Source organism: Molothrus aeneus, chromosome 5, assembly GCF_037042795.1.
Source record: "Molothrus aeneus isolate 106 chromosome 5, BPBGC_Maene_1.0, whole genome shotgun sequence".
Classification (NCBI taxonomy): Eukaryota; Metazoa; Chordata; class Aves; order Passeriformes; family Icteridae; genus Molothrus; species Molothrus aeneus.
This window is the reverse complement of record NC_089650.1, coordinates 34032158-34056522: the sequence shown is the minus strand read 5'-3', so window position 1 is coordinate 34056522 and position 24365 is coordinate 34032158. Positions and strand designations below refer to the sequence as shown.

Below are 24365 nucleotides of genomic sequence, written 5' to 3'. Positions count from 1 at the left end.
CCCTCTCTCATACTGACCCTACAATTTATAGCCTATTATTGTTGAAGCTAAATTGCATGACTGACTTCCTTGGCAGGGCTTGGAAGATTTCAGCCTGGAGAGTTATGTATTTGTTATCTGTACATCAAGATGGCCAGAATGATGCTCCTGTGTTCTCACACACACACACACTTGTTATCTCCCTCTCTAAAAGTGACAGACCTGGTTAGCCCAACTACCTGCTACTCACTGCTTTTCTGAAAAGGCTTCACAAAAACCTTAACCTGTGAAATTTGTAACTATCGAACTGTATTTAATTAAAATTATTAAAAGTCAGAAATGTTTATAAATAGGACATAATGTACCACTTTATTCCAGGTTACTTCTACTCTTGAATTACATCTTTGCCTGAACATCTCCCTGCACTGCTGACAAGAACAAACATAACTGAAAGTGCAGTTCAGAGAGCGACAGAGGAAAACACTGCCTATTTTACTAATGCCTGATACTGACAGCCTGCACACAAAATCTTAAAAGCACTCAGGCACTTCCTTTTGTGCCCACTTTTAAAGGGTTTAATGAAACATATAGAAACTGACATTTTAAACCTGTAGCTTTGGATGTTATTTTTTGCCATGTCAGTTTCTTTTTTTTTTCCAAATCACATAGCAATAGTTTTCTACCTTTCTGCTTCAAACTTCAGTCAACAAATAATGAAGGCTCTTTTTGGATAATAAAATGTTTCTGTTCTTTGACCTGTTCTAACAGGTGGGCAGCCAAATATCACCACAGGAAACACAGGGCAACACTAATTATTGAGCAAAATATTAGTCCTCCTAGGACATACAAACACAATGAGCAAGTGTATCAACATACCTCTAATTAAAAATTGTTAAGATTAAAAACATTTTTTAGACTGTGCTGCAAGATAAAAATAAAGACTCATTTCTTTCCAGAGACAGTAGACCTGAACACAATCCTTCTATAGGAATATATAAGGAAGCTAGCAAACTCCTTATACTGAAACTGGTAATCCTTAATCTGGTTTAAGTGTCAATAAATGATCATTTGTATTCTGCAACAGTATGCAAAGTGATGTAACACTTCTTGAAGATGTCAAAGACTCAGGACAAAGAAAGATTAGGCATTTCCTCTTGAAGTAAAATGGCTAATATATCACATTTAATGAAACTCTTCAGATTTGCTTTGCTTATGAAAGAAGTGCAGGACTTGATTTTTATTTTTTGTTCTTTTCACTATGGAAAGTAAGGCCTTTATCCTGTGAATTGTTATGTATGCATTTAACTTGATGTACAGCATATATTCCCATAGATTCCACAGGATTGAATGCCAAAGATAGACACATCTGTGACTGCTTACAAGATTGGAGATGAAGAGCTTCAAAAGAGAAAATGAACAGAGATAGTTTTTGAAGTATGCAAGCAAAATAAGGGGAACAGAGATGCTCTCAGACATTGATCTAGATCCTTGCTGTATATATTAATTCTGTGTGTTTGCAGATCCTATGTACAAAAGTTTGGGTGCAGGCGGAAAAAGTAGGCTGATTCGGCTTTCCAGACAGGGACTCACTCCTGGGGGTACTCAAGCCAAGTGTTGCTGTATTATCGCAGGCAGCATTTAACGCATCTTTAAATCCCTCCAGCTGAGGGGTGGGGGTTCAGCACTGACAGAAGGAGAGTAAGAGAGAAAGTCCTGGGGCCGCGGAGTTACGGCAGGGGGATTTCTGAAAGTACCAGCCAACGCTTACGGCGCGATTTTTTCCCGGGCATATTAATCCTATCGATTTAAGTAGGAGTATTTATCCTTTTCTGAGCTCCATCCTCACGTTAGTATGACAGCACTATTGTCGTTCAAACACGTAGTCGGCGGCTCTTTATTAAGTCTCTATAAATATGGCACATAAGGGCATTCACTATTTATGTGGAGAGCACACGCATTCGTGTGTAATCCCGGGCAGTCCTGCGGCTCGGAGGCTTTGCAGTCTCCCCACTCCCGGCGCAGCCTTGCCCTCGCCCTCCGCCCGCCCCGGCCGGGGCTCCCTCGCCGCCTCAGCGACCTCCCCCGGAGCCGCCGCGTGTGACACACCGGAGAAAAGCCTCCCTCGTCCCCGCGTCGCCCCCGCCTCCCGCCCCCGCCCGCTCCCCCGGGGCGCCGCCGTCACCGCCGGCAGCCGGAGCAGCCGCTGAAGCCGAGGGGCGGCGGGGCTTGCCCGCCTCTCCCCCCTTCCCATCCTTTCCCTTCCCTTCCCTCGCCTCTCCCCGGTGCCTATATATAGCCGCCTCTGCTCGAGCCAGCCGGGAGATTGCTCTGTACCTGCAGGAGACAGGAAAGAGAAAATAAGAGGAGCGACTCTCAGGAGCCTGACCCGCTATCAGGAAGAGGAGGACGGGCCCGGCCCGCGCCGCTGTCCGGTGCCACCGCCCCCGTTGCCGGGCGAGTCCCTCTGGGACGGGCCGACCTGCGCGGCGGCGCCCCGGGGGCGCGCATGGCTCGGGCGCTGCCGGGGCCGGGCGAGGAGCCCGACCCCGGCCTCGGCGGCTTGGGACGCGGGGGAAAGAGAGCTCCCTGCGGACGGCGGCGCTAGCGGGGGGCCGGGGCGGCAGAGCCCTCCCCCCTGGCGCCGAGGTGCGCTCGGCGGCATGTGCTGAAGTGCCCCGCAGAAGCCGCACAAGTTGCCTGCGCGCCGTGGCCCGGCGGCCGGACGGCGGGGAGCGCCCGCCGCCTCTTGCCTGACCCGACCCGACCCGACCTCGTCCCGTTCCCCTCTCTGAGGGCTGCTCCAACGCGGGGCTCCCGGCGGCCAGGGTGATGCGGCTCGTTGGGAAGTGAGAGACCGTGCGTCCCACGCGGGCCGAGGGCCCCCTGCCTCGGAGTCTCCCATGCTGTCGGGGCCCCCTCGGGTGGCGGCGGCCCCGCGGGAGGCGGGGGCGGCGCTGCCGTGATGGCCCTAGAGGAGAAGCGTGAGAAGCGCCCGCCCGTCACCCCCATGATGATCGAGGAGGAGGCCGCCTTGCGGAACGGCAGCCGGGGGCTGCCGCCGGGACCTTGGGCCGAGGCGGCGGGGCCAAGACCCCGCACCACGGAGCGGCACATCGCCGTGCACAAGCGCCTGGTGCTGGGCTTCGCTGTCTCCATCCTAGCGCTGCTGGCAGTGACCATGATTGCCGTGCTGCTCAGCGTCCGCTTCGAGGAGTGCGGCGCCGCCGCCGACGGTCCGCCGCGGGCAGGCGGCAACGGGAGCCTCTCGGGGGTAGCCCGGCAGCCGCACGGTGCGGGGCAACCCCCCGGCCGGCCGGAGGAGGATGCGCGGGGCGGGGAAGCGGCGGAGGAAGAGGAGGAGGAGGAGGAGGAGGAGGAGGAGGAGTGGCAGCGGCGGCGGGAGCTGCCGCCCTGGGCCCGGCCGCGGCTGCCGCGGCACCTGCGGCCGCTGCACTACAACCTGATGCTGACCGCCTTCATGGAGAACTTCACCTTCAGCGGGGAGGTGAACGTGCAGCTGGAGGTGCGTAACGCCAGCCGCTACATCGTGCTGCACGCCCACCGCATGCACATCGAGGCGGTCCGCGTGGCCGAGGACAAGCTGGCCGGCGGAGTGCGGGTGGCCCGCACCTTCTTCTACCCCCAGACCCAGGTGTTCGTCGTGGTCCTCAACCGCAGCCTGGAGGTGCAGAGAAGTTACAACCTTAAGATCATCTACAACGCCCTCATCGAGAACGAGCTGCTGGGCTTTTTCCGGAGCTCCTACGTCCTCCACGGCGAGCGAAGGTAGCGGACGGGCCGCGTCGCCTCAAACCCAACTCTGTCCGAAGTTGGCGGCCCCCGCGCCAACTTCGGCTAGGGCGGCGCTAGGACCCGGCGGCCGCGGCGCCGCCAGGCGGGTGATGCCGCTGGCTCCGCGCTGCTCGGCCCCGGCGGTCCCGCCGAAGAGTGCGGGGCTCGGCCGGCTGCCCGTGAGGGGGCTACGGCGGGGGAACGGCCGCCAAGGCCGGCCGGCTGCTGAGCGCAGGCCAGGCCTCGCATCCCCCCGCCACCTCTCTCTGGTCATCTCCGTAGGGCTCGGCTGTCAGAGCAGAGATGCGGGCGTTCTCGGGGATCGCGAGCCCTTGCCCGCTCCGAGCCACCGGCCGGTGTCGTGAGACAGCCGTGAGAGCGGCTGGAGGGCGGCCGAGGCTGCGGGACTGAGCGGGGGCGGGCGGAGCTGCTGCGGGGCGGTGCGGGCTGGGGCCGTGCGGAGGCCGGGCCGGGGTTAGCCGGGGCCGCCGCAGGTGAGCGGAGCGCTCCGCCTGCACGCCCCGCCTGCGCGGGGAGCGCTGCGGGGAGCGGCCGCCGGGTCAGGAGATGCCCCGGCACAGCTTGGGGACGGACGGTGGCAAGGAGCAAACTTGCAAGGGTGCCACCAGTGAGGCAGAATGTCCGCTAGGTCCTTGTCAAGGCAGAGGCTCCGGGTCTGTTTCACACAAAGACTCTGTGTTCGGCTGCCGTGTGCCCTCGTATGACAGAGTCTTGTCAGGTTACAAATAGCAGCGTGTAGGGCAGCGAGACTTCCGTTTTGCTTTTTTGCTTTTATTCTGTTTGGTAAAGGAAAAAACGTGGTGGGATGCGTTTTCACATACGCTGAATACGTTTACAGTACAGCTGGATCGCGGCAGATTTACACCCTGTGACCTGTCAAACCTGATTCATTTGCGGGCAGAGTAAGATTCAGTCTTGATCTGTATTTACTTATGTAGTTAAAGCCTCTTGGGTCCCTATCTGGGCCCTTGTTGCGGTGGGCAGGGTTACTGTGGAGGGCCCCGTTCAGTTACAGAGGCTTTCTTTTTAAAGAAGGTGTTTTCTAACCACATTGAGGCTTTGTAATGGAAAAGAAAGGCAAGGATGGACTTCTTGATAGTTCTGGCACGGTTTATAATTTTAGAATTGGATTCTTTTTAAGCTGTCCTTTCTTGAAATATCTGTGCAGTGACAGGTTTTCTTTTCCTGAATCTTAGTGATTTAGATTGTGGAAACAATTTAAGTGAAACAAAGATTTTATAGTTGGTAGAACTGGGTAAAAATATTAAGACATGAAAAGCATCCTCACCTACTCAAGTAAGTCAAAAGCCCTTTTATATAAACATATTTTCATTACTATGATTACTGACAATTTTCAAAAACCTGATATTAGAACCTCAAGCAGGATTGAAATAAAGTTTTCACAATTTGTCATCAGAGTGAAATAAAAAGGGAATTTGAAAAAGCACAGTTGTAAGAAAAGATGCAGATAAAATGCCTTTTGTCACAGTTGACTGAATGGTTGGGGTAATAGGGAGTTCTTACAGACCTGTATTGAAATGGGCAAATCAGAAAACAAAATACTGTTAACAGCAGGGGGTATAACTCACTTTACAAGTCTGAGAAGTTATTTAAGCAGTTATTATTCTTGTGTACTTTGACTTTGTGTAGGAATAATTGAACTGTCAAATAGGTGTGGCAGTGACATTTCTCCAGAGCTACTGTACTACACTTCAATACTGATCCCCTAGTTGAGATTTAGAAACCATCACCAACAAAAAAAAGGTCTATTCACTGTTTCAGTCATCAGGATAGTTTAAGACACAGGGTGGAAGGTGATGGTAAAATGTTTTTCGCAGTGCTCTGTGTGTAACTTTTCAGATATAAATTACTTTGTTTTTAATACACTTAAGTATAGTCATGGGCAAATTACTTACCTTACATAAGGTAGCATTGCTATATTGAAATAAGTGACATGTTTTTCCTTTACACCCCCTCACTTATATTTCTTTCAGTAAAACATTTTTATAACTGTAGCCATTGCATGGTTGTAGTTTAAGGTGTTAAATAGAAAAAGTGTTTTTCCTTTTCATCTGTCAGAGGCTTAATGACTCACTATAGTATAAAGAGAATAATACCCATTCTAAACCAGGGAACTTTTTTGATCAGAGAGTGCTCTTACAGTGACAATTTGCATTCTGATTAATAACCCATTTTTTAATATGATACATATAACTGTTTTTAGTCCTCAAACACAGACAGCTTCTGTTATGATAGACAGACAGACTTGCATGCTCTGGGAGACCTTGCTGTTCCAGCAGGGCTTTGATTTTTTGACAACTTTATATTCAATTAAAGTACATCAGCCTCATTGGAGTAGTACTTGCTGTAAAAGGGTCCAAACCATCATTTTTCACTTTTGTTGTACATGAGGAGCAAATAGTTCTGCTGTGAGGCATCACAAACATACTAATGCCTTCACTTTATGATTTTTTCCCCTAAACTTAGTTTCTCTGGCCTTCACGGGTGATCATTGTAAATCAGCTTGAAATGTAAAAGCTATGTTAAAGTATTTATTTTCTGACCGAAATCTTTCTTACTGTACTTGAAATGTAAAATGCAAGTGATATGTTACAAATTTACCTTGCATTATGTGCTAGAATTTACTGACAATAATCCACAAATATAATACAGAGCTACAGGAGGAGTATGCAGGCATAATATAAATGAACATCAAAGTTTGGAAGTGAAAAGAAAAAAAAAATTCTTTTCTCACACAGAGAAAACAAAGACATATTCTTTAATCTTCTAACAACTAAGATGTCAAAATAGGTTATTGAGGAAACACATCTTCCTTTAATAGGCAAGATGGAATTAAAACACCTGCAAGTTACTGCCATGGGTATTGTGAGAAGACAGACTGTGAGCCTGTCATGCCCTCAAGTACAACCTTTTGTGGTGGTATTTTTGGGAACAGGAGGTAAAAGTGTTGGTATCCAGAGAGGTGTGTAAAGGGAAGGATGAAATAGTCAAACTGCCCTTCACTTTTGGCACGCTGTAGAAGTCTGCTTGTTTTACTTGAACACAGTGAAATAGATAAACGATGTTTTGGGTTTAGCTTGTTTGTTTTCTTTAAATGTTTAGGGGTTTTTTAAAGCCGTTTTAAGATTTTGTTTGTTTTGCTTTATGGCACAGCAAGCAAATCGATGTTTGATAGTAATGCACATGCTGTAGATATCACTATTATTGGTAGTTGGTGTATTTTTAGTATGAAATATTGACTGCCCTGTGTTTGCCCAGTTATGTCTGTGTGGATATATCTGTCTATCTGTGAAAACACAGAAGATGAAGAGTTTATCAGGGTTTATTAGCCTGGTGAAGGGATTCTTTCAGTGGCCTAATATGTATTAAAAGATGACTGATAAGATCTCTGAGAAGTGGCGTGAAGATGTGGAGAGGGGGCAAGGGAAAGCTTCCTTATTTAGAGGGTATCACAGTATGACCAATATTTCCTAAGTACACATTTACGTGTGTGTCGGAGCTCGTTAAAATCGTTAATTGCAGAGGAAAGTTCATCAGTCTTGCTTTGTTAATAACAGGCCAGTACAGTTTTCCATGCTCACTTGAAGCTTCTGTTGATGTCTGTAGCTGTTTAGAGTGTGCCTAGAATGCAGAATCAGGTCCACTTGAAATACTTTGCATATAAATTAAGTTGCTTTGCTTCATTTAATTGGCTGATTTGGCTTTGTTGCAGTAGTACAAATCCATTGACATGGGAGTTTTTTGGATTAACACTGAGATATCTGGCACTAACTTTTTACTTTAGATTTAGCAATCTTATCCAAAATGCTGGTTTTAATAATCCATGTTTTGTCATGAGGCAAGAAAAGTGTGAATACCTTCAATAATTATTAGCCAAAAAAGGCTTTTTATTTTAGAAAGAAGACCAACTGGTAACTGCTTCAGTGGTGGAAAATTTTTTCAAGTTTTAAAAAAGTTTTCCTTATTGAAAAGATATATCTAGTTCTATCAGCCACTCTAGCGAGAAAAAGGTGTAACATTTCAATAAAATTATTTCTTCATTGCCTCCAAAATATGTGTAAAATCCAAAAAGTTTTAGAAGAAGTTAATGATACTTTTTTTCCCCTATGGGGTACCTATGTTTTTGTTTTGTCAATGTTAGAGTATCATATTGCAGATTAATGGTTATATACTGATTAATAATAGGTGCCACCATTTTCATTAAATCAAAGCTATTCACCCACATCACCTATATCACCCACTTTTTCCCTCAGAGGAATAACAGATGAATAACAGTCAGCCTCTAAAATCTTGATAAATGTTTGCCTGGTATCTAAAATTGCACAGTTATTTCCACAGATGAAACCTTGGAAGGTGAGACATGAATCAAAAAGCCTACATGCATGCTACCTTCACATTTACATGGTTGGCCCATGGTAATTTTCTTGTTCTACATGCATCCAGAAAATACTCTTACCAAACTCCATATTTCAACCTTTTAAGTTTAGCTTCTTTTTTTCTATAAAAAGATCATGGGTTTTTCCTGAATGTGTAAATACATATCTCCATTCAGAAGGCTTCCTATTCTGTATCTGGATCAAAATTTATTTAGTTCCAAAAAAAAAAAAAAAGGTTACAGGTTTTATTGTCAAGCTAAGCCTTCCCATTCTTGCCATTCATGCTTAATAAATACCTTTACCTCCTTCAGAGATCATTCCAAAATTTGGGCCATAAACTGAGAACATGAATTTGCTCTCTATAAAGTACACCAGGAAAAAAAAAAAAACCACTAGTAGAAGAATGGTGAAATACTTTGTGCAGGTTTAATAATTTGCTTTCATTTGTGATTCTGCTAAGCTCACAGAATGGTTTTTTTGGAGGTGCACAGACACAGCAGTGCTATGTAGTACTCTGTCCCAGGCCTTCATGCAGCTGGTAGAGAAGTAATCAGCTGTGGAAAACAATGACCCTCCTGAGTGCGCTGTGTGACCGTAAGTTCTCATGCCCAGAGAAAGGTAAAGCGCCCTGTCAGTGCCTCAGGGCAGAGTGAATTCCCTGAAGGCTCTTAAATCCTGCTTTGAACTGAGTGTGCTTGTTTTGCATTGTGTAGCCAACAGTGGCTTGCTTTTTTCCCCACATATTGATGAACAATACTGCGAGAACCTGAAGTTTGATGCAAGGTGAGGGTTGATTTCTTTAGTGTTAGTGTGGTGTCTACAAATTTATAGGAAATTTGTAGACCATTAATTTGTATCTATTGCATTGCAGTAGAGGTAGTAAGAAAATGATCAAGCAGTGTTCAAACACTATATATTTTGTGTATTTCAGTTGTAATTGTTTCCTCCTTTAAACCACAATGGTCAAGCATTGTCTGATTTGGTATGTCTGTGAATCAAGTGCTAGGCATAATTAATAATCAATTTTCATTTTTGTTTTCTGCTTTTCTAGGTTTCTTGGTGTTACACAGTTTTCTCCTACTCATGCCAGAAAAGCCTTTCCTTGCTTTGATGAGCCCATCTACAAGGCCACATTCAAAATCAGCATCAGACATCAAGCTACTTACTTATCTTTGTCCAACATGCCAGTTGAAACTTCTGTTTTTGAAGAAGATGGATGGGTTACAGATCACTTTTCACAGACCCCTCTCATGTCCACCTATTACCTGGCTTGGGCAGTGTGCAATTTTACATACCGGGAAACTGTCACCAAGAGTGGAGTAGTTGTAAGTATTTCTAATGTACCAAAAACATTTCATTACTTTGAAAACCCTCTGTTTTTGTAAAGGGATCGTACCAGCAAATTTTAAAAGATATTCTTGATTAATATTTTAAAAATTTGCTGGTCTATTTAATGATTATATATATTCTTTGGGACCTTTCCTGGAGGTTTGTCTAACATTTTTAGTTTGTCTTGTGCCTTTTGTACATGGTTAGCTTAGTAGGTGTGGTTATCTGATGAAATTTTAAACTTTTAAATATGCTGTTAAACTACACTTTGTTTTTCTTGGGAAGTTTTTTCTTGTTTTTCCTGTAGCCTTTTCATTACCAGTGTTCATGAGATTATTAAAGTGGTAATACTGGTAAGGTTTCCAGTCTCCTTCCTTCACTACTGTCGTGTCCCTTGGTGTGCTGTATAGTAGGTCAGAAGGCTGATATAGTAATTTCTCTCTTAGATCTTTTGCCCAGGAATAGGACTTTGCAACCTATCTGCTTCCTGAGGCTGATGGAAGTCCTAAGTTCCTGAAGGTGTTTTTTGCAACTATGGCAGGATTCCAGGAGTTATGCCTTGGAAAAAAAAAAAAACAAGAGAGAAAATCCTTTATTTATTTATGTCAGTTTTGGTTTTGTGTACAAATATCAAGCTCAGAACTGTATAACAAGCCAAAACATACATGAGAAATGCTGTCAGCTTAATAGAATATTTTACAGCGCTGTCATCTTGATTTTTCAGGTGAACATACAGAGAAAGCCTTCCTACTTAGTTACTGTGAATAACAAAACAGAGCCAGTTCTGGAAGTAGAGGACCAGACAACTGAGCTGTGAGCCTGAGCAAAGGAGTGTTCACCTTATACTTCAGCAAATGCTGTATGATTCTGTACTGTAGCCTGGGGGCTTGAGGAAGGGCTGCAGACTGTTCATATCAGGAAGTATCTCCTTAGACACTTTGAGCCAGCCTGAGCATTGTGCTGCAATGGAGGGAGCTGATCCACCTTCTCTGAGCCAAAGGTGTTCTTGGCCTCCCTTGTGCCAGCCATCAGCTCTGTACAGCCATATGATCTGGCTGAAAACTGACCTGAAAAATAACTAAAAATGTGGTGAGTTTTCAGCCAAAACAGTTCACTGATCTAGCTTTTTGTGCTGCTACCAGAGTCCTAGCATGGATTTGAGGCTGTGCTGATGGAAGGTAGACCCGGGAAGCACTGGCATTTAGGCTCATTTAGGCTCATTTAGGCTGTCCTGAAGGGATCAACGAATAAGTCTTGTTTTTGTTATTGGAACAAGTTGAGTAGGACACTGGAGGCCTTTCTTCAGCCCTTTTCTGCTGTAACCAGCAGACTGTGACAGTACTCTCTGGCACCACACAAGGGGGAAGTATGACTAGGAAGTGGTTCTACTGAGGTGCTTTAACCTATAATAATATGGGAGCTGCTGAGACTTATGTAATAGTCATAGGATCATAGAACAGTTTGGGTTGGAAAGGACCATAAAGACCATCTAGTTCTGAACCCCCCTGCCACAGGCAAGCGTACCTTCCACTAGACCGGGTTACTCAAAAACCACATCCAACCTGGCCTTGAGCACTTCCAGGCATGGGTCATCCATAGCTTTTCTGAGCAACCTGTTCCAGTATCTCACCACCCTCAGAGTAAAGAATTTCTTCATAACGCCTAATCGGAACCTGCCCCCTTTTGTTTTGAAACTGTTACTCCTTGTCTTATCACCACTATTGGCATAACCAAATAGTTGAAAGGTTGGGGATGGAACTCAGGACCATCAATTTGAAACATGCAACCTACTTCCTCCATAACTCATTTTATTGTAATATTGTTTAGAGCTCATATCCTGTAGACTTTTGCTGCTTGAATACATTTGATGCCTTGAAAACAGAGGCACACTTAGGTCTTGTAGAACAACAGATAGCTTTCTGCTGTTCTTGTGGTTTTTTTTCCAAACTGCTTTCAAGACTTTAGCTTTACCTGGAATCTGAACAGAAAATCCAAGTATTCTTTTGTTAGGAATTTTTGATTACTAGAGCCTTGTAGTTATGCTTAAGTCTATTGGTTCAGCACATGTAGGAGATACACATGTATATGCAACCAGCTTGTGCCACTGGACAGAACTTTGCCAACAATTATGAAAATTAATAGGTTAATCTTTGTTAATCTTAAGGAAAACTTTGAGACCAAAATCCTACATAAATTGAGATAGTCTGTTACCCTATGAAATTATTTGGTTAGTCTAGAGTTTTAGCTCTTGTTTTTTTATAAAGCCCTTATCACAGAGGTATAATAACGCCCAGGAATACGGAAGTAGTTTGCGCCGGGTTATTGGTTAAATATATCTTGCTGTTTTTCAGTTCCATTTGGGATCTGATCATCTTTTATCATGGTTCAGTTTTGTTGAAAGAGTGTGTTTTAAGGTATGAACTCATGGCAAGTACTTCAGTTCAGAGCTGCATTCTTTCAGATGAATTGCTGAGGTAATCCATCTTTTTGAGTCTTTTATATTGCAATGCCAGGAGTTCGTGGACGCTACTGAGTGAATTTGAAATCATTGGAATCCTTGCACATGGAATTTCAAATTTCTTCGTTTCCTTCAAAGCCACTTTTTACTAAAATACAGTTACCCCCATATCCATGGCAGTTAAGTTAAATGTATAATTAAAGTAAATTTGCATATAAAAATGAATGGATTTTCATGAGAATTACCCAAACCTTCAGCTGAAGCATCTTGATAGGCTATTTCTTGTATTGGTGAATCTTCATTTTAATTAATGCAGTGTGTATTATATTTGTTAGTAGACACCTAAAAGACCACAGCTTGCATATACTTCTGCTTTTCTTTTGGCAGTTCTATGAATCTCGTTGTAGTTCACAAAACATTTTTGGGGGAGTGGGCTGTCCTTTCAAATTTTGACAGCATGCTAATGATTATAATCTCACTTCTTTTCCAGCTGAGCAGTATTAATAAAGTGCTGTGGTCAAAGGAAGATAAACTCTGAGGAATAGAACTAGCTGTGAGATGAAAAGCAGATTTTTTGGGTCAAAATTGCTTAAATGTTAACTTTTCATTTTTTCTCAAAGAATGTGACTGACCTCCAAATTAGTTTAAACTTAAGCATGGCATTCAATACAAGTCAAGTTTTAAATAGAAACTGCCTTTTGGAAAGCTTAGGTAGCCAATTAAAATACTTAGGTGGCTAAAGCCTATATAATTCTTGCATGAAGATGTTTTGTGTTTCATTAAAATTATTTGGAAAAAGGGAATTAAGACAAGCAGCTATTTTTAGGAGCATCCTATAGTGGATGTGAATCATTATCACAAGCATAACTCAAGTCCATGTGGGTCTGGTCCATATCCCTTCCAGATTAGGTAATTTAAAAGCAGACCTGATTTTTTATATGTATTACAGGTATATAATATTTTGTTCAGACTCAGCTGGGATTACAGAAGATCACAGCAACTGCCTTTGTCTTTAGGCAGGGACTTTATTCCTGTGTAAAGGACAGAGGTGCAGTCATCTGTGCTGCTATGGACTAGGGAGCAGTGTGGTTCTATGAGGATGATGCCTGAGGTAATGTTGTTTTGAGGTAGGAGGGGGGCCCTTGCAAGCAGGCTTAGCTGATCAGTGTATGGCTCTAGCAGTTATACCAGCTGCAGCTGGGGAAAATCATGGGATCTGGGTACTGTCATCTTTGCACAGTACAATAATCCGGAAAACTCCACTTACCTCCACATGCTTGCTGTCTTATTTTGCATTTCCTAATCATGCATCATAGGTTCTTCGTTAAAGAACTTCTTCTTAAAAGCAAAATATTGCTGGTTGGATTGTATTGTCTGTCACATCATCTCTGTGTTTCTTTCCTTCATTGATGTCTTTATTTGTGCTTTCAATCCACCAGGCCTTTTCCAACTATTGTTGCTTTATTTTTTCCCCTGTTTGGATTAGTGCTTCTGTTCTCCAAACCCTCTGTTTCTCATTCCTTTGTCAGGTGAACATGGAAAACTCGCTATTTCCTGCATGGCTTTTCAGTGTCTCATAAGTTAATTCATTTTTCCTCCTGTAAATTCTTTCTCTTTTTGAGTTAGTGGAAGGAGGGAGCACACAGTGTATCAGTGGAGATGAATGTATGGCTGGCAAAGATGTTTCTGGGAGATTCATATTCTCCTATTCTTCCTTTTTGCTGTGGATGGGATGTGGAGATAGGTATGGAAATAAAATGCCAACTGGCAACACTAGTGTTTCTTTTGTCTGGGGGAGTATCTGCTCAAAACAGAAAAAGAAAGTGTATGGAAAGAAGTGAAGTCAGGAGCAATTGTGGGTGCAGGGGTTAAAGAGACAAGTGCAGACAGTACCAGAGCAGATGGGATGAACAGCTGTGAAAGAAAGTGGCTATCTAGCTGGGTGGTGGTGAGTGGGAGGAGAAATGCTGAAGGAAGACAGTACCCAAAGAAGAATTTTGCGTGGTTTCACTTTTCTTACCCCTGCTTCTCTTCCAAAGTGGTGGCAGCACATTTTGCAGGACTGGCAGTGTCTGCCTGATCACAGCTGGTTCAGCTGCTCAGGGTAGGACTTCCACTGACAGAACCCGTGCATGTTCCTTTCTAAAGAGACCTTTATGACCAGGTGTGTCTTGGTTTCAGCTGTATTAAGTGTTATTGTAGTGCCATCAGCGCTGAGTACTTTGTCATGATACAAAGACCTTAAGGCTAAGAAAGCTCTTACTATTAGAATTACACCAGAATAAAGTCAACTTTTATTGCACTGCTTTTGTTTTGATATTGCTTTATCTAAGATGCAATTAATGTTCACAAGCTGTACAGTACATTTAAGTCTTACCCTGGCCAATGAGGAGGAGCTCTAATAATCTGGCTAAAGGAAAGTGAGATAATTAGTGTTTCTGTAGTGCTTTCTGCCTTGCAGAGAGCCTGTATAGAAGTCCTGGCATTGAATTCTCTCAGACATGTACCTGGGGGTCTCACTCAGTTTGGCTTAATATAACTAAGAAAGATCTAGTGGTCTCAAGAATGGGATCTGTGTAGTAATAATTGCTTGATCTGCAAAAGTGAAAAATTATTTTTTCCTGGAAGAGCTAGTGAACAGAGTCACATAAGCAGATTTAGATCAGGATCAGTACATGTCCAGCAGCTCATGTTCGTTTAGTTCAAGCATGGGACCATGGTTTTATTCATGTCCTTAAGACAAGATGACTGGATATAGTACAGTGCTTCCAGCTGGACAGCTGTGTTGAGCATTCCCTTACTTGAAGTGTGATGATCAGTCTGAGGAGACTAAAGAGCTGACTTTCAGTAATAGTCTAAGAAAAAGAAAAAACCTGATGTTGATCAGCAGAATAACTTTTTCCCAGTGAGTTTTGTCATTTGCTAGAGACTAGAAAAAACTGAAAATATCAGTCTTGTTTAAAATAACTATGCACTTACTATGCAATTCAGTTAGTAGCTTTTACAAAATTATTTTGTATTTGAAAAAATGTATTAATACTTTTGTCTAATAGCAAGAATGACCTCAAGACCATACAATTTCTGTCAGCTAATGACTACCTGGGTTAAAGGCCTGAGGCTCTTCCTTAGGCCCTCTCTTCAGCTGGTGGTAGTAACTACCAGCAAAGTCTCTTCATCAGTTATTATTTATTCATCAGTATTGAAGCAATTATATGTGAGATAATTCTTTGTGGGTGAGCATATTGGTTACAGCAGAATGGTTATGCTATCAAAAGTAGAACTTTCTTCAATTAAAATTTTCTTCCTCTGCAGCTTGAATTTAAGTCCAGCTCCAGAGTTGTGCTCTACTTTTGAAGCCCTGCAAAGTAACTTTTGTTAGCCCATCACTTACCACTGGGAGGCCACACGTTTATCTGATAAACAGATAACAGCTAACACAGGAAGCACCAGGCATAATTCTGAAGCCTGGTACAATGCAGACTTGTAATATTTAATCCTTATATGTCCATGAATCTTACAATAATGCACATTTGCTTTTGCTTTTTCCTACTAATGTCCCACACTTGCCATCTTCAGAACAGCTTTCATCAAACAGTTAAAAATAAAATGCATGTTGGAAAGAGTGTATTGGGAAGTATGCAATTAGGTTGAGCTGGAAAAGCACACGGGGATATAGATAGGTGTGTTTGTGCTTTCTTTAGCGAGTGTTTCTCTGTAGTAACAATAGCCTGATTCTGCAAGTATCTTTTACTCAGTTCAGTGCTTACTAGTGTGAATTACTTTAAGTGGGAAGGTGTATTATAATACAATAGGAATCCAAAGAAATTTCAGCTTTTTCAGATTCACTGCATCAGTAGTTGTTTACCCATTCTGTTTCAGATTTGTATATTGAAAATAACTTCTAGTTTATTAATTTTTAAATACTGTAGCTACAAAACTTGCTACAAACAAACAAAAACCTCTGTGATCAGCATCCATGCTAAACTGAATATGCCAGGGAATTTGTTAAAAACATAAATTGCAAACTTGCAATCCATTGTTATTGATTTCTGGTTGAATTTGCAAGTTGAATGCACTAGGAAAACACTGTACATTTATTGTGCTTACTCCTTTAAAAATTTCTCTCTGTCAGCACTTGTAGTACATGCTGTATTTAAATGTGATATTTGTTTTACTAATGTAAATGCCCAGGTGCACTCTGCAAATAATGCTATTGAATTGAAAAACTCGAGTTTGGAAGCATTGTTTTGTTTTGTTTTATGCTAGGAAGATCACCTGTCAGTATCTGGGGGCAGTGGTGTACTTTGTATATAGTAGCAAGAAGACTGTCAAAAAGCACAAATCAGTTTCTTAATTTGTGGCTATTTTGTAGGTTTATGGCTTGCTTGCAATTACAGTGAGGAGGGAGAGGCAGCACATGATTCCTGGCCTGATCGTTGTCAGAGCAGCTTCCTAATTGTAATTCTGTACATTCAAGAGCAGTTCAGCCTGTAGCGCTTCATCTGGGGTCTCTGCTGGCTAATGAAGGAAAAGAAAGGTCTGAGACGGTATTTCCCACTCCTTCCCTGCCATTTGCCCAGAGGAGAGTAGAGTGAAGTGCATGCGGTTCCTCCTACTTCCCACATTACAAGCAAGGAAAGGAGGGAGATGTAAGAGAAGACTTCCCTTTCATGTGCTAATGAACATATGCTTAGTAGTATGTGCTGTGACAATGCAACTCATAGCCAAGACTGAGCACTCAAGCTGCACTCCGCTTTCTGTATTGTGTTGTTTCATGTCTCCTTATGCTTCTCATGTTGTGCTGTCATATTTTATTTCATTAACTTATTCGTCTGTCCTTGGAATCAACATGAATGCTGCTCTCTGACATCCAAAGAAGTAGCAAGAGTCTGTTAGAGTCTTTCTATAAGAGTCATACTCTTGCTATAAAAGCAAAAGTGATGTGCCAAATAATCTGTAGGAGGTATCTCACGCCAGAACAACGTAAAGGTGAGCACATTCCTGCACCAGCCTGAACATCTGTCAGTCAAGCCAGTGCTTTCCTGCGTGCCTACTGTAGTAACTGTGCTCTATGCAGTGAAAATGGATTACAGACTTAGCTGACATCTAGTTGAGTGACAGATACAGTATTTGTTGATGGAGGAGAGTGATGTGTGCTTATATTTATTTATAGACCAGTGTCTCCTCCAGGTTTTAGGTAAATTTAAATTGTATTTTTCTTACAGGAATGAGAAACTTAGCCTGTTTGTTCCCAGTTTTTATAGCCAATGGTGAGAAAGTAACCTCCTATTTTGGAGATTCATGCTTGTTGCTGGTCCAAGCCTCCTTTTTGAGGACAGACAGTCAGGTGTCTGTAATGTTCACCTTTTAGGCTTGCCTTGACCTATTGTTTTTGTGTTGAAAAACCTGCACAAATGCCACCTTATTTTTTGCCTTTGTCCCAGTATTTTTGCTGCCTGAAGGTTTATGGTATTTGCCCCCATTTTTACTAGTAGAATACCTAGTCAATTAGATCTTCTTCTAAGGTATTGTAGGGTTTACAGAGCTCTTTTGCTCTTACAGTGGGGTGCTTTCACACTTCGGGTACCTTTTTTGAAAGCTTTTTTTAATCAGGTGCTGGAATGGAATGAGATGCTGGAGAACAGTGCTGCAGAAAGTGACTTTGGGATCCTGGTTGATGGCTGAGCATAGGTCAGCAGTGCCCTGGCAGCCAGGAGAGGCCAGCCCTGTCCTGGGGTCCATCAGGCCCAGCATCGCCAGCTGAGCAAGAGAGGGGATTTTCCTGCTCTGCTCTGCACTGGGGCAGCCTCACCTCAAGTGCTGGGGGCAGTTCTGGGTGCCACAATATCAAAAAGATATTAAACTATTAGAGAGTGTCCAGAAAAGAGCCATGAGGATGGTGAAGGGCCTTGAGGGGAAGCCTTGTGAGGAGTGGCGGAGGTCACTTGGTCTGTTCAGCCTGGAGAAGAGGAGACTGAGGAGATATCTCATTGTGTCTTCAACATTCTCATTAGGGGAAGCAGAGGAGCAGGTATGGATCTCTTCACTCTTGTGACCAGTGACAGGACTCAAGGAAATGGCATGAAGCTGAGTCAGGGAGATTTAGGCTGGATATCAGGAAAAGGTTTTTCCCCCAGAGTGTGCTTGAACACTGGAACAGGCTCCCCAGGGAAGTGGTCATAGCACCAAACCTGTCAAGAGTTCAAGAAGCATTTGGACAATGCTTTCAGGCACATGGAGTGATTCTTGGAGATGGTGCTGTGCGGGGCCAGGAGTTGGACTCGATGATCCTGATGGTTCCTTTCCAACTCAGAATATTCTGTGAATCTGTAAATGTGCTTTTCCAGAGTCTAGCCTCCACGGCTTGACATGTCCTTTTCTGCTATTCTCGAGGGGTGCTGTTTGCACAGGGCAAACTGCTGCAGTGGAAATAGTGAGGCTGACTGACTGCCTTGTAGGCAATGCTCTCATTCTCAAGTTATTCCAGCTCATAGTGGTTGCCGTGACTGTCCAACTGCTCGAGCTCGGCACGTGGCCCCATCCCCTGGCGTGCCTCTCATACACTTAGGTGGGGACAGGTGCCAGAGAACCAGCTCTGTTGGCCTGGTTCCACTGAATGGTACCCCTAGGAGATCCTCTGCTGCTCCTGCCTGGCAGCTTTCTGGCTGCTGCACGCTGTTGAGACCTAGCAAGAGCAGTTAGAAATGAGAACTGAGCATGTTATCTTTGTATTTGGAACAGCATACTTTGAAAGCAGATTATGTTTCTCTTTGAAGGGTAAATGACCTAAAGTTTATTAAAAAGTTATCCCACAGTGGATTATCATGAAAATGTTTAGCAATGCATTTTGTTTCATAGCATGCAGTGGTGCTGTGCGGCAATGTGGGACAGAACAAGAAGACTAATATTTTATTTATTTGAAATTACTGGGTGGTGGAGAGGATAAGAAGCAAAAGGTGGTTATTAGCATTTACCTCTGGGGCTACCCACACTTTTTTTTTCCCCCTTTCACCTCCCTTTTCCCAAGCGTGGGGATAGTTTGGTAGTCACAGCAGCTTGGAACCTCAGTTAAGAGTTCATATCCTCAGGATGGCAAGTAGTACCTCAGTTAATAAAGGTAAAAGGGAATAAAAGGTGGAGGAGGAAGAAGGGAAATGGATTCCTATAGAATAATTTCAAAGAAAGTACACCTACTGAATCATTTGCATACCACATGCGTTTCTTGTAGCTCTTCAATCTCCTGGCTAAATAAATCACAGACCATTGTTGAACAATAAATAACATCACGCTGTGTTTTGTTTTACTGAAAAGTGTTCCTATATGTTTGAAATTTGATAATGTTGTTAGTTCATTGTTGCACTTTAAATACCATGGGGAAAAGGGAAACTGATTTATACCTGATGAGAAAGTTTGATAGTTTTAGTTTTTTTGTCTGATAGTTGGATGTCTGTTTTTCAGGTAGAAGCCCAAATCTGCACGTGGGAATATCAGTGAGTGATAAGATGTATTGCTTTATTCAAAGTCATATATATGAATGTGTATGCATTCATAAAGAGATTTTTGGCTACTGCTGCATCAGAGATGACATACAGTGAGGTTTTTTTTTTCCTCTCACAAGACTAAATTAATACTTCTTCTCAATCCTCTTTTAATTTCTTACTGAAATTCTACTAACAGGGTTTGGGGGATGAAAAGTCAGGTAGGGGCCAGTCTCTTTCTCCAGGCAACAACTGTCAGAACGAGAGGACACAGTCTCAGGCTGCATCAAGGGAAATATAGGTTGGATATTAGGAAGAAGTTTTTCACAGAAAGAGTGATAAAATATTGGAATGGTCTGCCTGGGGAGGTGGTGGAATCACCATCCCTGGATGTGTTCAAAAAAAGACTGGATATGGCACTTGGTGCCATGGTTTAGTTGAGGTGCTTAGGGTGTGGATTGGACTTGATGATCTTGAAAGTCTCTTCCAGCCTCATCATTCTGTGTGATTCTGTGTGTGATGCCCAAACTTGCTTTTCTTCTTATCATTAACCTTTGCTGTTTATTCCTTAGCAATTCTGTATGTTTAAAATGTTAAATATGCAGCTCTTAAGTAAAAGAACAGAGTGATCACAGGGAATATCTGATTTGTTTCAGTCCACAATACTTTTACTGTACAACCTTCCTGCGGTAAGTACCAGCAGAGGTAGCTTACTGTAGTAGCATTCTGCCTTTCTTTGGAAGTCTCCCATCATGCCATGCTCAGGTTGTATTTGATCTTTATTGTGATTTCTTGTTATAACTGTAGAATGCGGAGTGGTGGTTTGTACTTGTGTTCTATTTAACTTCCTCTGGGGCTGTTGAATGTTTATTCTCAAGCCAAGACCATTAGGTCTGAAGTGGAAATTTAGACAGTTAATATGAGCCATTCTAAAATAGCTTTGCAGTCACCTGCTGACCCTGATGATCACTTAAAAAAAAAAAAAAAAGCTTTAATAGGCAGAGAATTAGGAAAAAGACTGTATTAACTTCCCTACTTAAAAATATTACATCTCTTGTGGACAGCGTGGCAATGAGTGTATTCAAGTTAATAGGCTCCAAGAGAGCAGAAAGATGAATCCTTTGCAAAGATGTATCCTTAGGTAGAAAAAGGAGGGTTGAAACTTTTCCTTGTGTCTCTGTGTGGCTTGGCTTGTGGTGGTGTACAGAAGACCTGTCATTCACAGTTGCTGAGGCAAGTACTGTATAGTTTGTCTGCCAAGTGAGCTTACATAATTTCTGTCCCCAGGAAACATGTCAGGCATACAGAGGAGATTGGGTGATAGCTTAGAGTTAAGATCCTAGTGCAAACCTCTTCAAAACAGTGATGTGTAAAGCATAAAGAGGCTTGAGAAAGTGAAAGGGGATGAAGAAGGCCACCTCTTAGAAAACTTGGGACTCCTTGCTATGAAATAACTTTGAAATGCTGAACTAGCTTGGAACATGAGAGCTGCTTGAGCTGCAGAAAAAGTTCAGCGAAAGCATAATTTAGGTATGGAAATGAACATCAGTAATTTGCATGGTTACAATAGGGTGTATTATAACATTTGTCTTTACTACAAAATACTTTGATGAATCACACATGACTAGGAATGATTATACTACCATGAAGTATTGTGAGGATAAAAAGGATCTCTGAATCATAGTGCAGCTGGTAGTGTAGAGTTGCCTGGCTTCACAGTTCTGTTATTCAGGGTTGATGGCTATGAAGAAATATCCTGAGTGCTGTTTTGTATGTACATTTGTGCTTTAGCAGCATTTGAAGTATTTAAGTATATTTAATTATACATTCTATTCCGTAACTGATCTCACCAGTACAGTTACACCTTGCAGTACCTACATGAGGAAGTCTGGAAAAGAGCAAAACTGATTTCCCAGCAGAATCTATCTGCTCTGAAAGATACTTCCTCTTAAAGGCAGTCATGATTTACTGATGCTGGGATGTTTTCATTAAGTTGAGCTGTTGTTGTAATTACAATTACAAGTTGAAGTGCTTTTCCATATTTTTAGAGTTCTGTCACCTGAACTTGAACAAGCTCTGCTTTATCTAACATCCTCTAACCACAGATTTTACCACTTTTCTTGATTTTTTTGTTGACTGCTTTGTGGTTTCTAGTCATTTCAGGCTCACCATCTTTCAGGTCCAAGGAATTGTGTGTTTTCCATTCAGCAGACTAAGTTCAAATAGGGCTGCTTAAACACAGGGCTGGTTTTCAGCTTCTTTTCTCTACCTCTGTCAAGGCTGGGATAGAAGCTCTCGAGATGATATTTCACGTTCAGGCTTAGATGTTTATTTTTTCTTATATATGTTACAGTCTCACGGGCAGTGAGTTCTGCAGTAGTTCACTAACAAGGTTCAAAATGGCTATCTTTTGTTACAAGGTCTTTTAAGGCTAAACTATCCAGTTAAGAAATAACACCTAAATTATTTTCACTTTTAACCCAATAACTAATCACTCAAAGTCCGCAATGCAGACTTTTCTGTCCAATTACAAAATACTACCCAAACCCGTGAAGAAGAAGGAAGAAGAAGGTAAATAAGGACCAGCCTCCACCCTAAAACATCCATCTTGCTCTATAAATATTACTATATTCTCAAACCTTAAACTCTGTTTTCCACCCTGTGATATTACACACTTCTGATCAAACTACCCATAGTCCCAGTGCTATCAGTCAATTTTGGAAGACTTCTCCACGGCCTCAGGTCAAATGCAGTGCCCTCCTGGGAGTCAGAGTCTGTCAGCACAGTAAGTCTCAAATTCTCAGCATCCAGGACTCCAACACCATAGATTACATTTCACCATTGTGAGTGAAGCAGTGTAGCTGAAAGTTACTACTGAACAGACAAGTGTTGTTCCTTCCTGTCCTTTGCCTGCACACTTTGCTGTATCATTTCTGTCAAATCTAGTGATCTGTGGTTGGACAGTGAGCCTGAAATTGTCTAATGGGAAACTAAAAAAAAATTTAATGACCCCTTTTGACTGAACCATCTCATCCAATATGTGGATAGTCTGTGGATATAATTTGGGAGGAGAAGGAAATGCACAACTGTCCTTTTTAGTGATATGCTGTCATAAATGTGGAGAAAGAACAGTATAAAACTCTATGAAGATACTTTGCCACTCTTGATGACTCGTGGAGGTGTCATTGAGAAATATGACTAACCATAACTCTCTAACTTCGTGAAGCATCCCTCTAGCCATTAGGGATGACAATCAATGACAACCAAGCTGTTGCTCAGGTGGGGAAGTTAATGCCAGTGTTTGGCATTACAAGCAAGCTCATTCAGAAGAGCGAGATGTTACTGTTCCTCTATCTGTACCTCACCTTCCTGATTACTAACAACCCGTTCTCATTTATTTTCTGGAATCTAGCTCTGTTGGTCACAATATTGAAAGAAAAAGTCCTGTTATCCAAGGAAGAGGTCTGTTTAAAGGACTCACAGCCAGAGCTGGTCTTTGAATCATAGTAGTTTACACTGAGATATTTTTTTCCCCAGTATTTATTAAAAAACACAACACAACTAATGTAAAAACAGACACAGAGGAAAATATTTTCCTATGCCCTATATGGAGACCAGTTTAGAGAAGACAGTCAGTGGAGTATTACTCCTAAACTCTAGTTTGTCAGTGACCCTGACCTGGAGTTTTACATGGGCCACTGGCTTAATAGCTGCCAAAGGACTTGCTCTCTGTGAATGTGCATTATCTGGATTGGAAGCTGTTGCCCTTCACACTCTGACAATCGGTGGCAACAAGATCTGTATTTTACTTACATGTCTCATTTACTTAAATGCATTTATTCCACATTTTCATTGTCTTCTCTCTCTTTTTTCTGTGACGATCAGTGACTGATTGTTTTCCATTTGCTATGTACCAGTCCTGAGTCTATAGATAGTTTAGCTGTTCTTTTTCAGAACTCAAAATTACTTAATCTCTCTTTGCACGGAATTCACTTCCCATCTCTTTCTATTCTTTTCACCTTTCTCTGTGCATTTTAAGTTCTATAGTGTCTGTTTGAAACAGTGAACAAGAGAGAGGGGTGGTGTCGCAACTGCCTACAATGCTCAAAGTTGATATGCTTGTGTTTGTTCTGTGGCATAATAATTTTTTGGGTTTTTTCCCTTTCCTTAATCAGTTGTAACTTTGCATTTGCCTGTTGAATATCTGTTGAGCACTGAGCTGGTGTTTTCAGAGAGCTGGCCACAGAGATTCTCAAGAATTCTTCCCTGAGCTATAGCTAATGTAGACTACTAGTGTGTATGCATAGTCAGGGTTATGTTTTTCTGTTTACATTTCTTTGCACTTACTGATGTTAAATTTCTTCCACTGTTTTACCAACCAGCCACTTGCTGTCATGAGATTCACCTGCAGCATTTTGTACATATGACTATTCTGAATAATTTTGTATAGACTGAAGGCTTTTCTTCTTATTTGTCCACGTCAGTTCTGGACACATTCCTTATTGCTTATCTCTGCTGGTGTGGCAGGGTTCATGACACTCAGAAGAGTTCATGACTTCATGACAAGAAGATGGCAGTTGCGTGTTCTGTTTTGTGGCAGGGAACTTGTATGGAAGGTGACTAAAATGTCTTGCTGAAAAAGATGTAGATAGTGTGATAATACACATGCGTAATCAGGTGAATAGAGAATATAAAGGTGGTTGTTGTTAGAAGTCATGGGTAGTTATGGTTCAGGTCACTGCTATGTGAGAAGTCTGATAACATTAGCAGTGAAAATTGTTGTGCTGAGATTGACCAACATCTTCAACTCTTCTGAGTGCATTTTAGCCTGTGTATATGTTCAGGAGTATTCTGAATCCTTCTTTCGGTGCTATTAACTCTGTTGAACACACTGCCACTGCCTGACAGCAG

The 24365-nt window shown here is 42.5% G+C and overlaps 1 protein-coding gene across 1 annotated transcript in view; it reads left to right on the top strand.

Annotated features, from left to right (window-relative positions):
• Positions 1 to 2863: 2863 nt before the first annotated feature.
• TRHDE (thyrotropin releasing hormone degrading enzyme) overlaps positions 2864 to 24365 on the top strand; it is a 209370-nt gene continuing 187868 nt past the window's right edge. Inside the window, exons 1-2 of the mRNA XM_066549990.1 lie at positions 2864 to 3765; positions 9241 to 9514. Coding sequence (XP_066406087.1) covers positions 2942 to 3765; positions 9241 to 9514 — 1098 coding nt within the window. The 5' untranslated portion in view covers positions 2864 to 2941. The remainder of the gene's footprint in view (positions 3766 to 9240; positions 9515 to 24365) is intronic.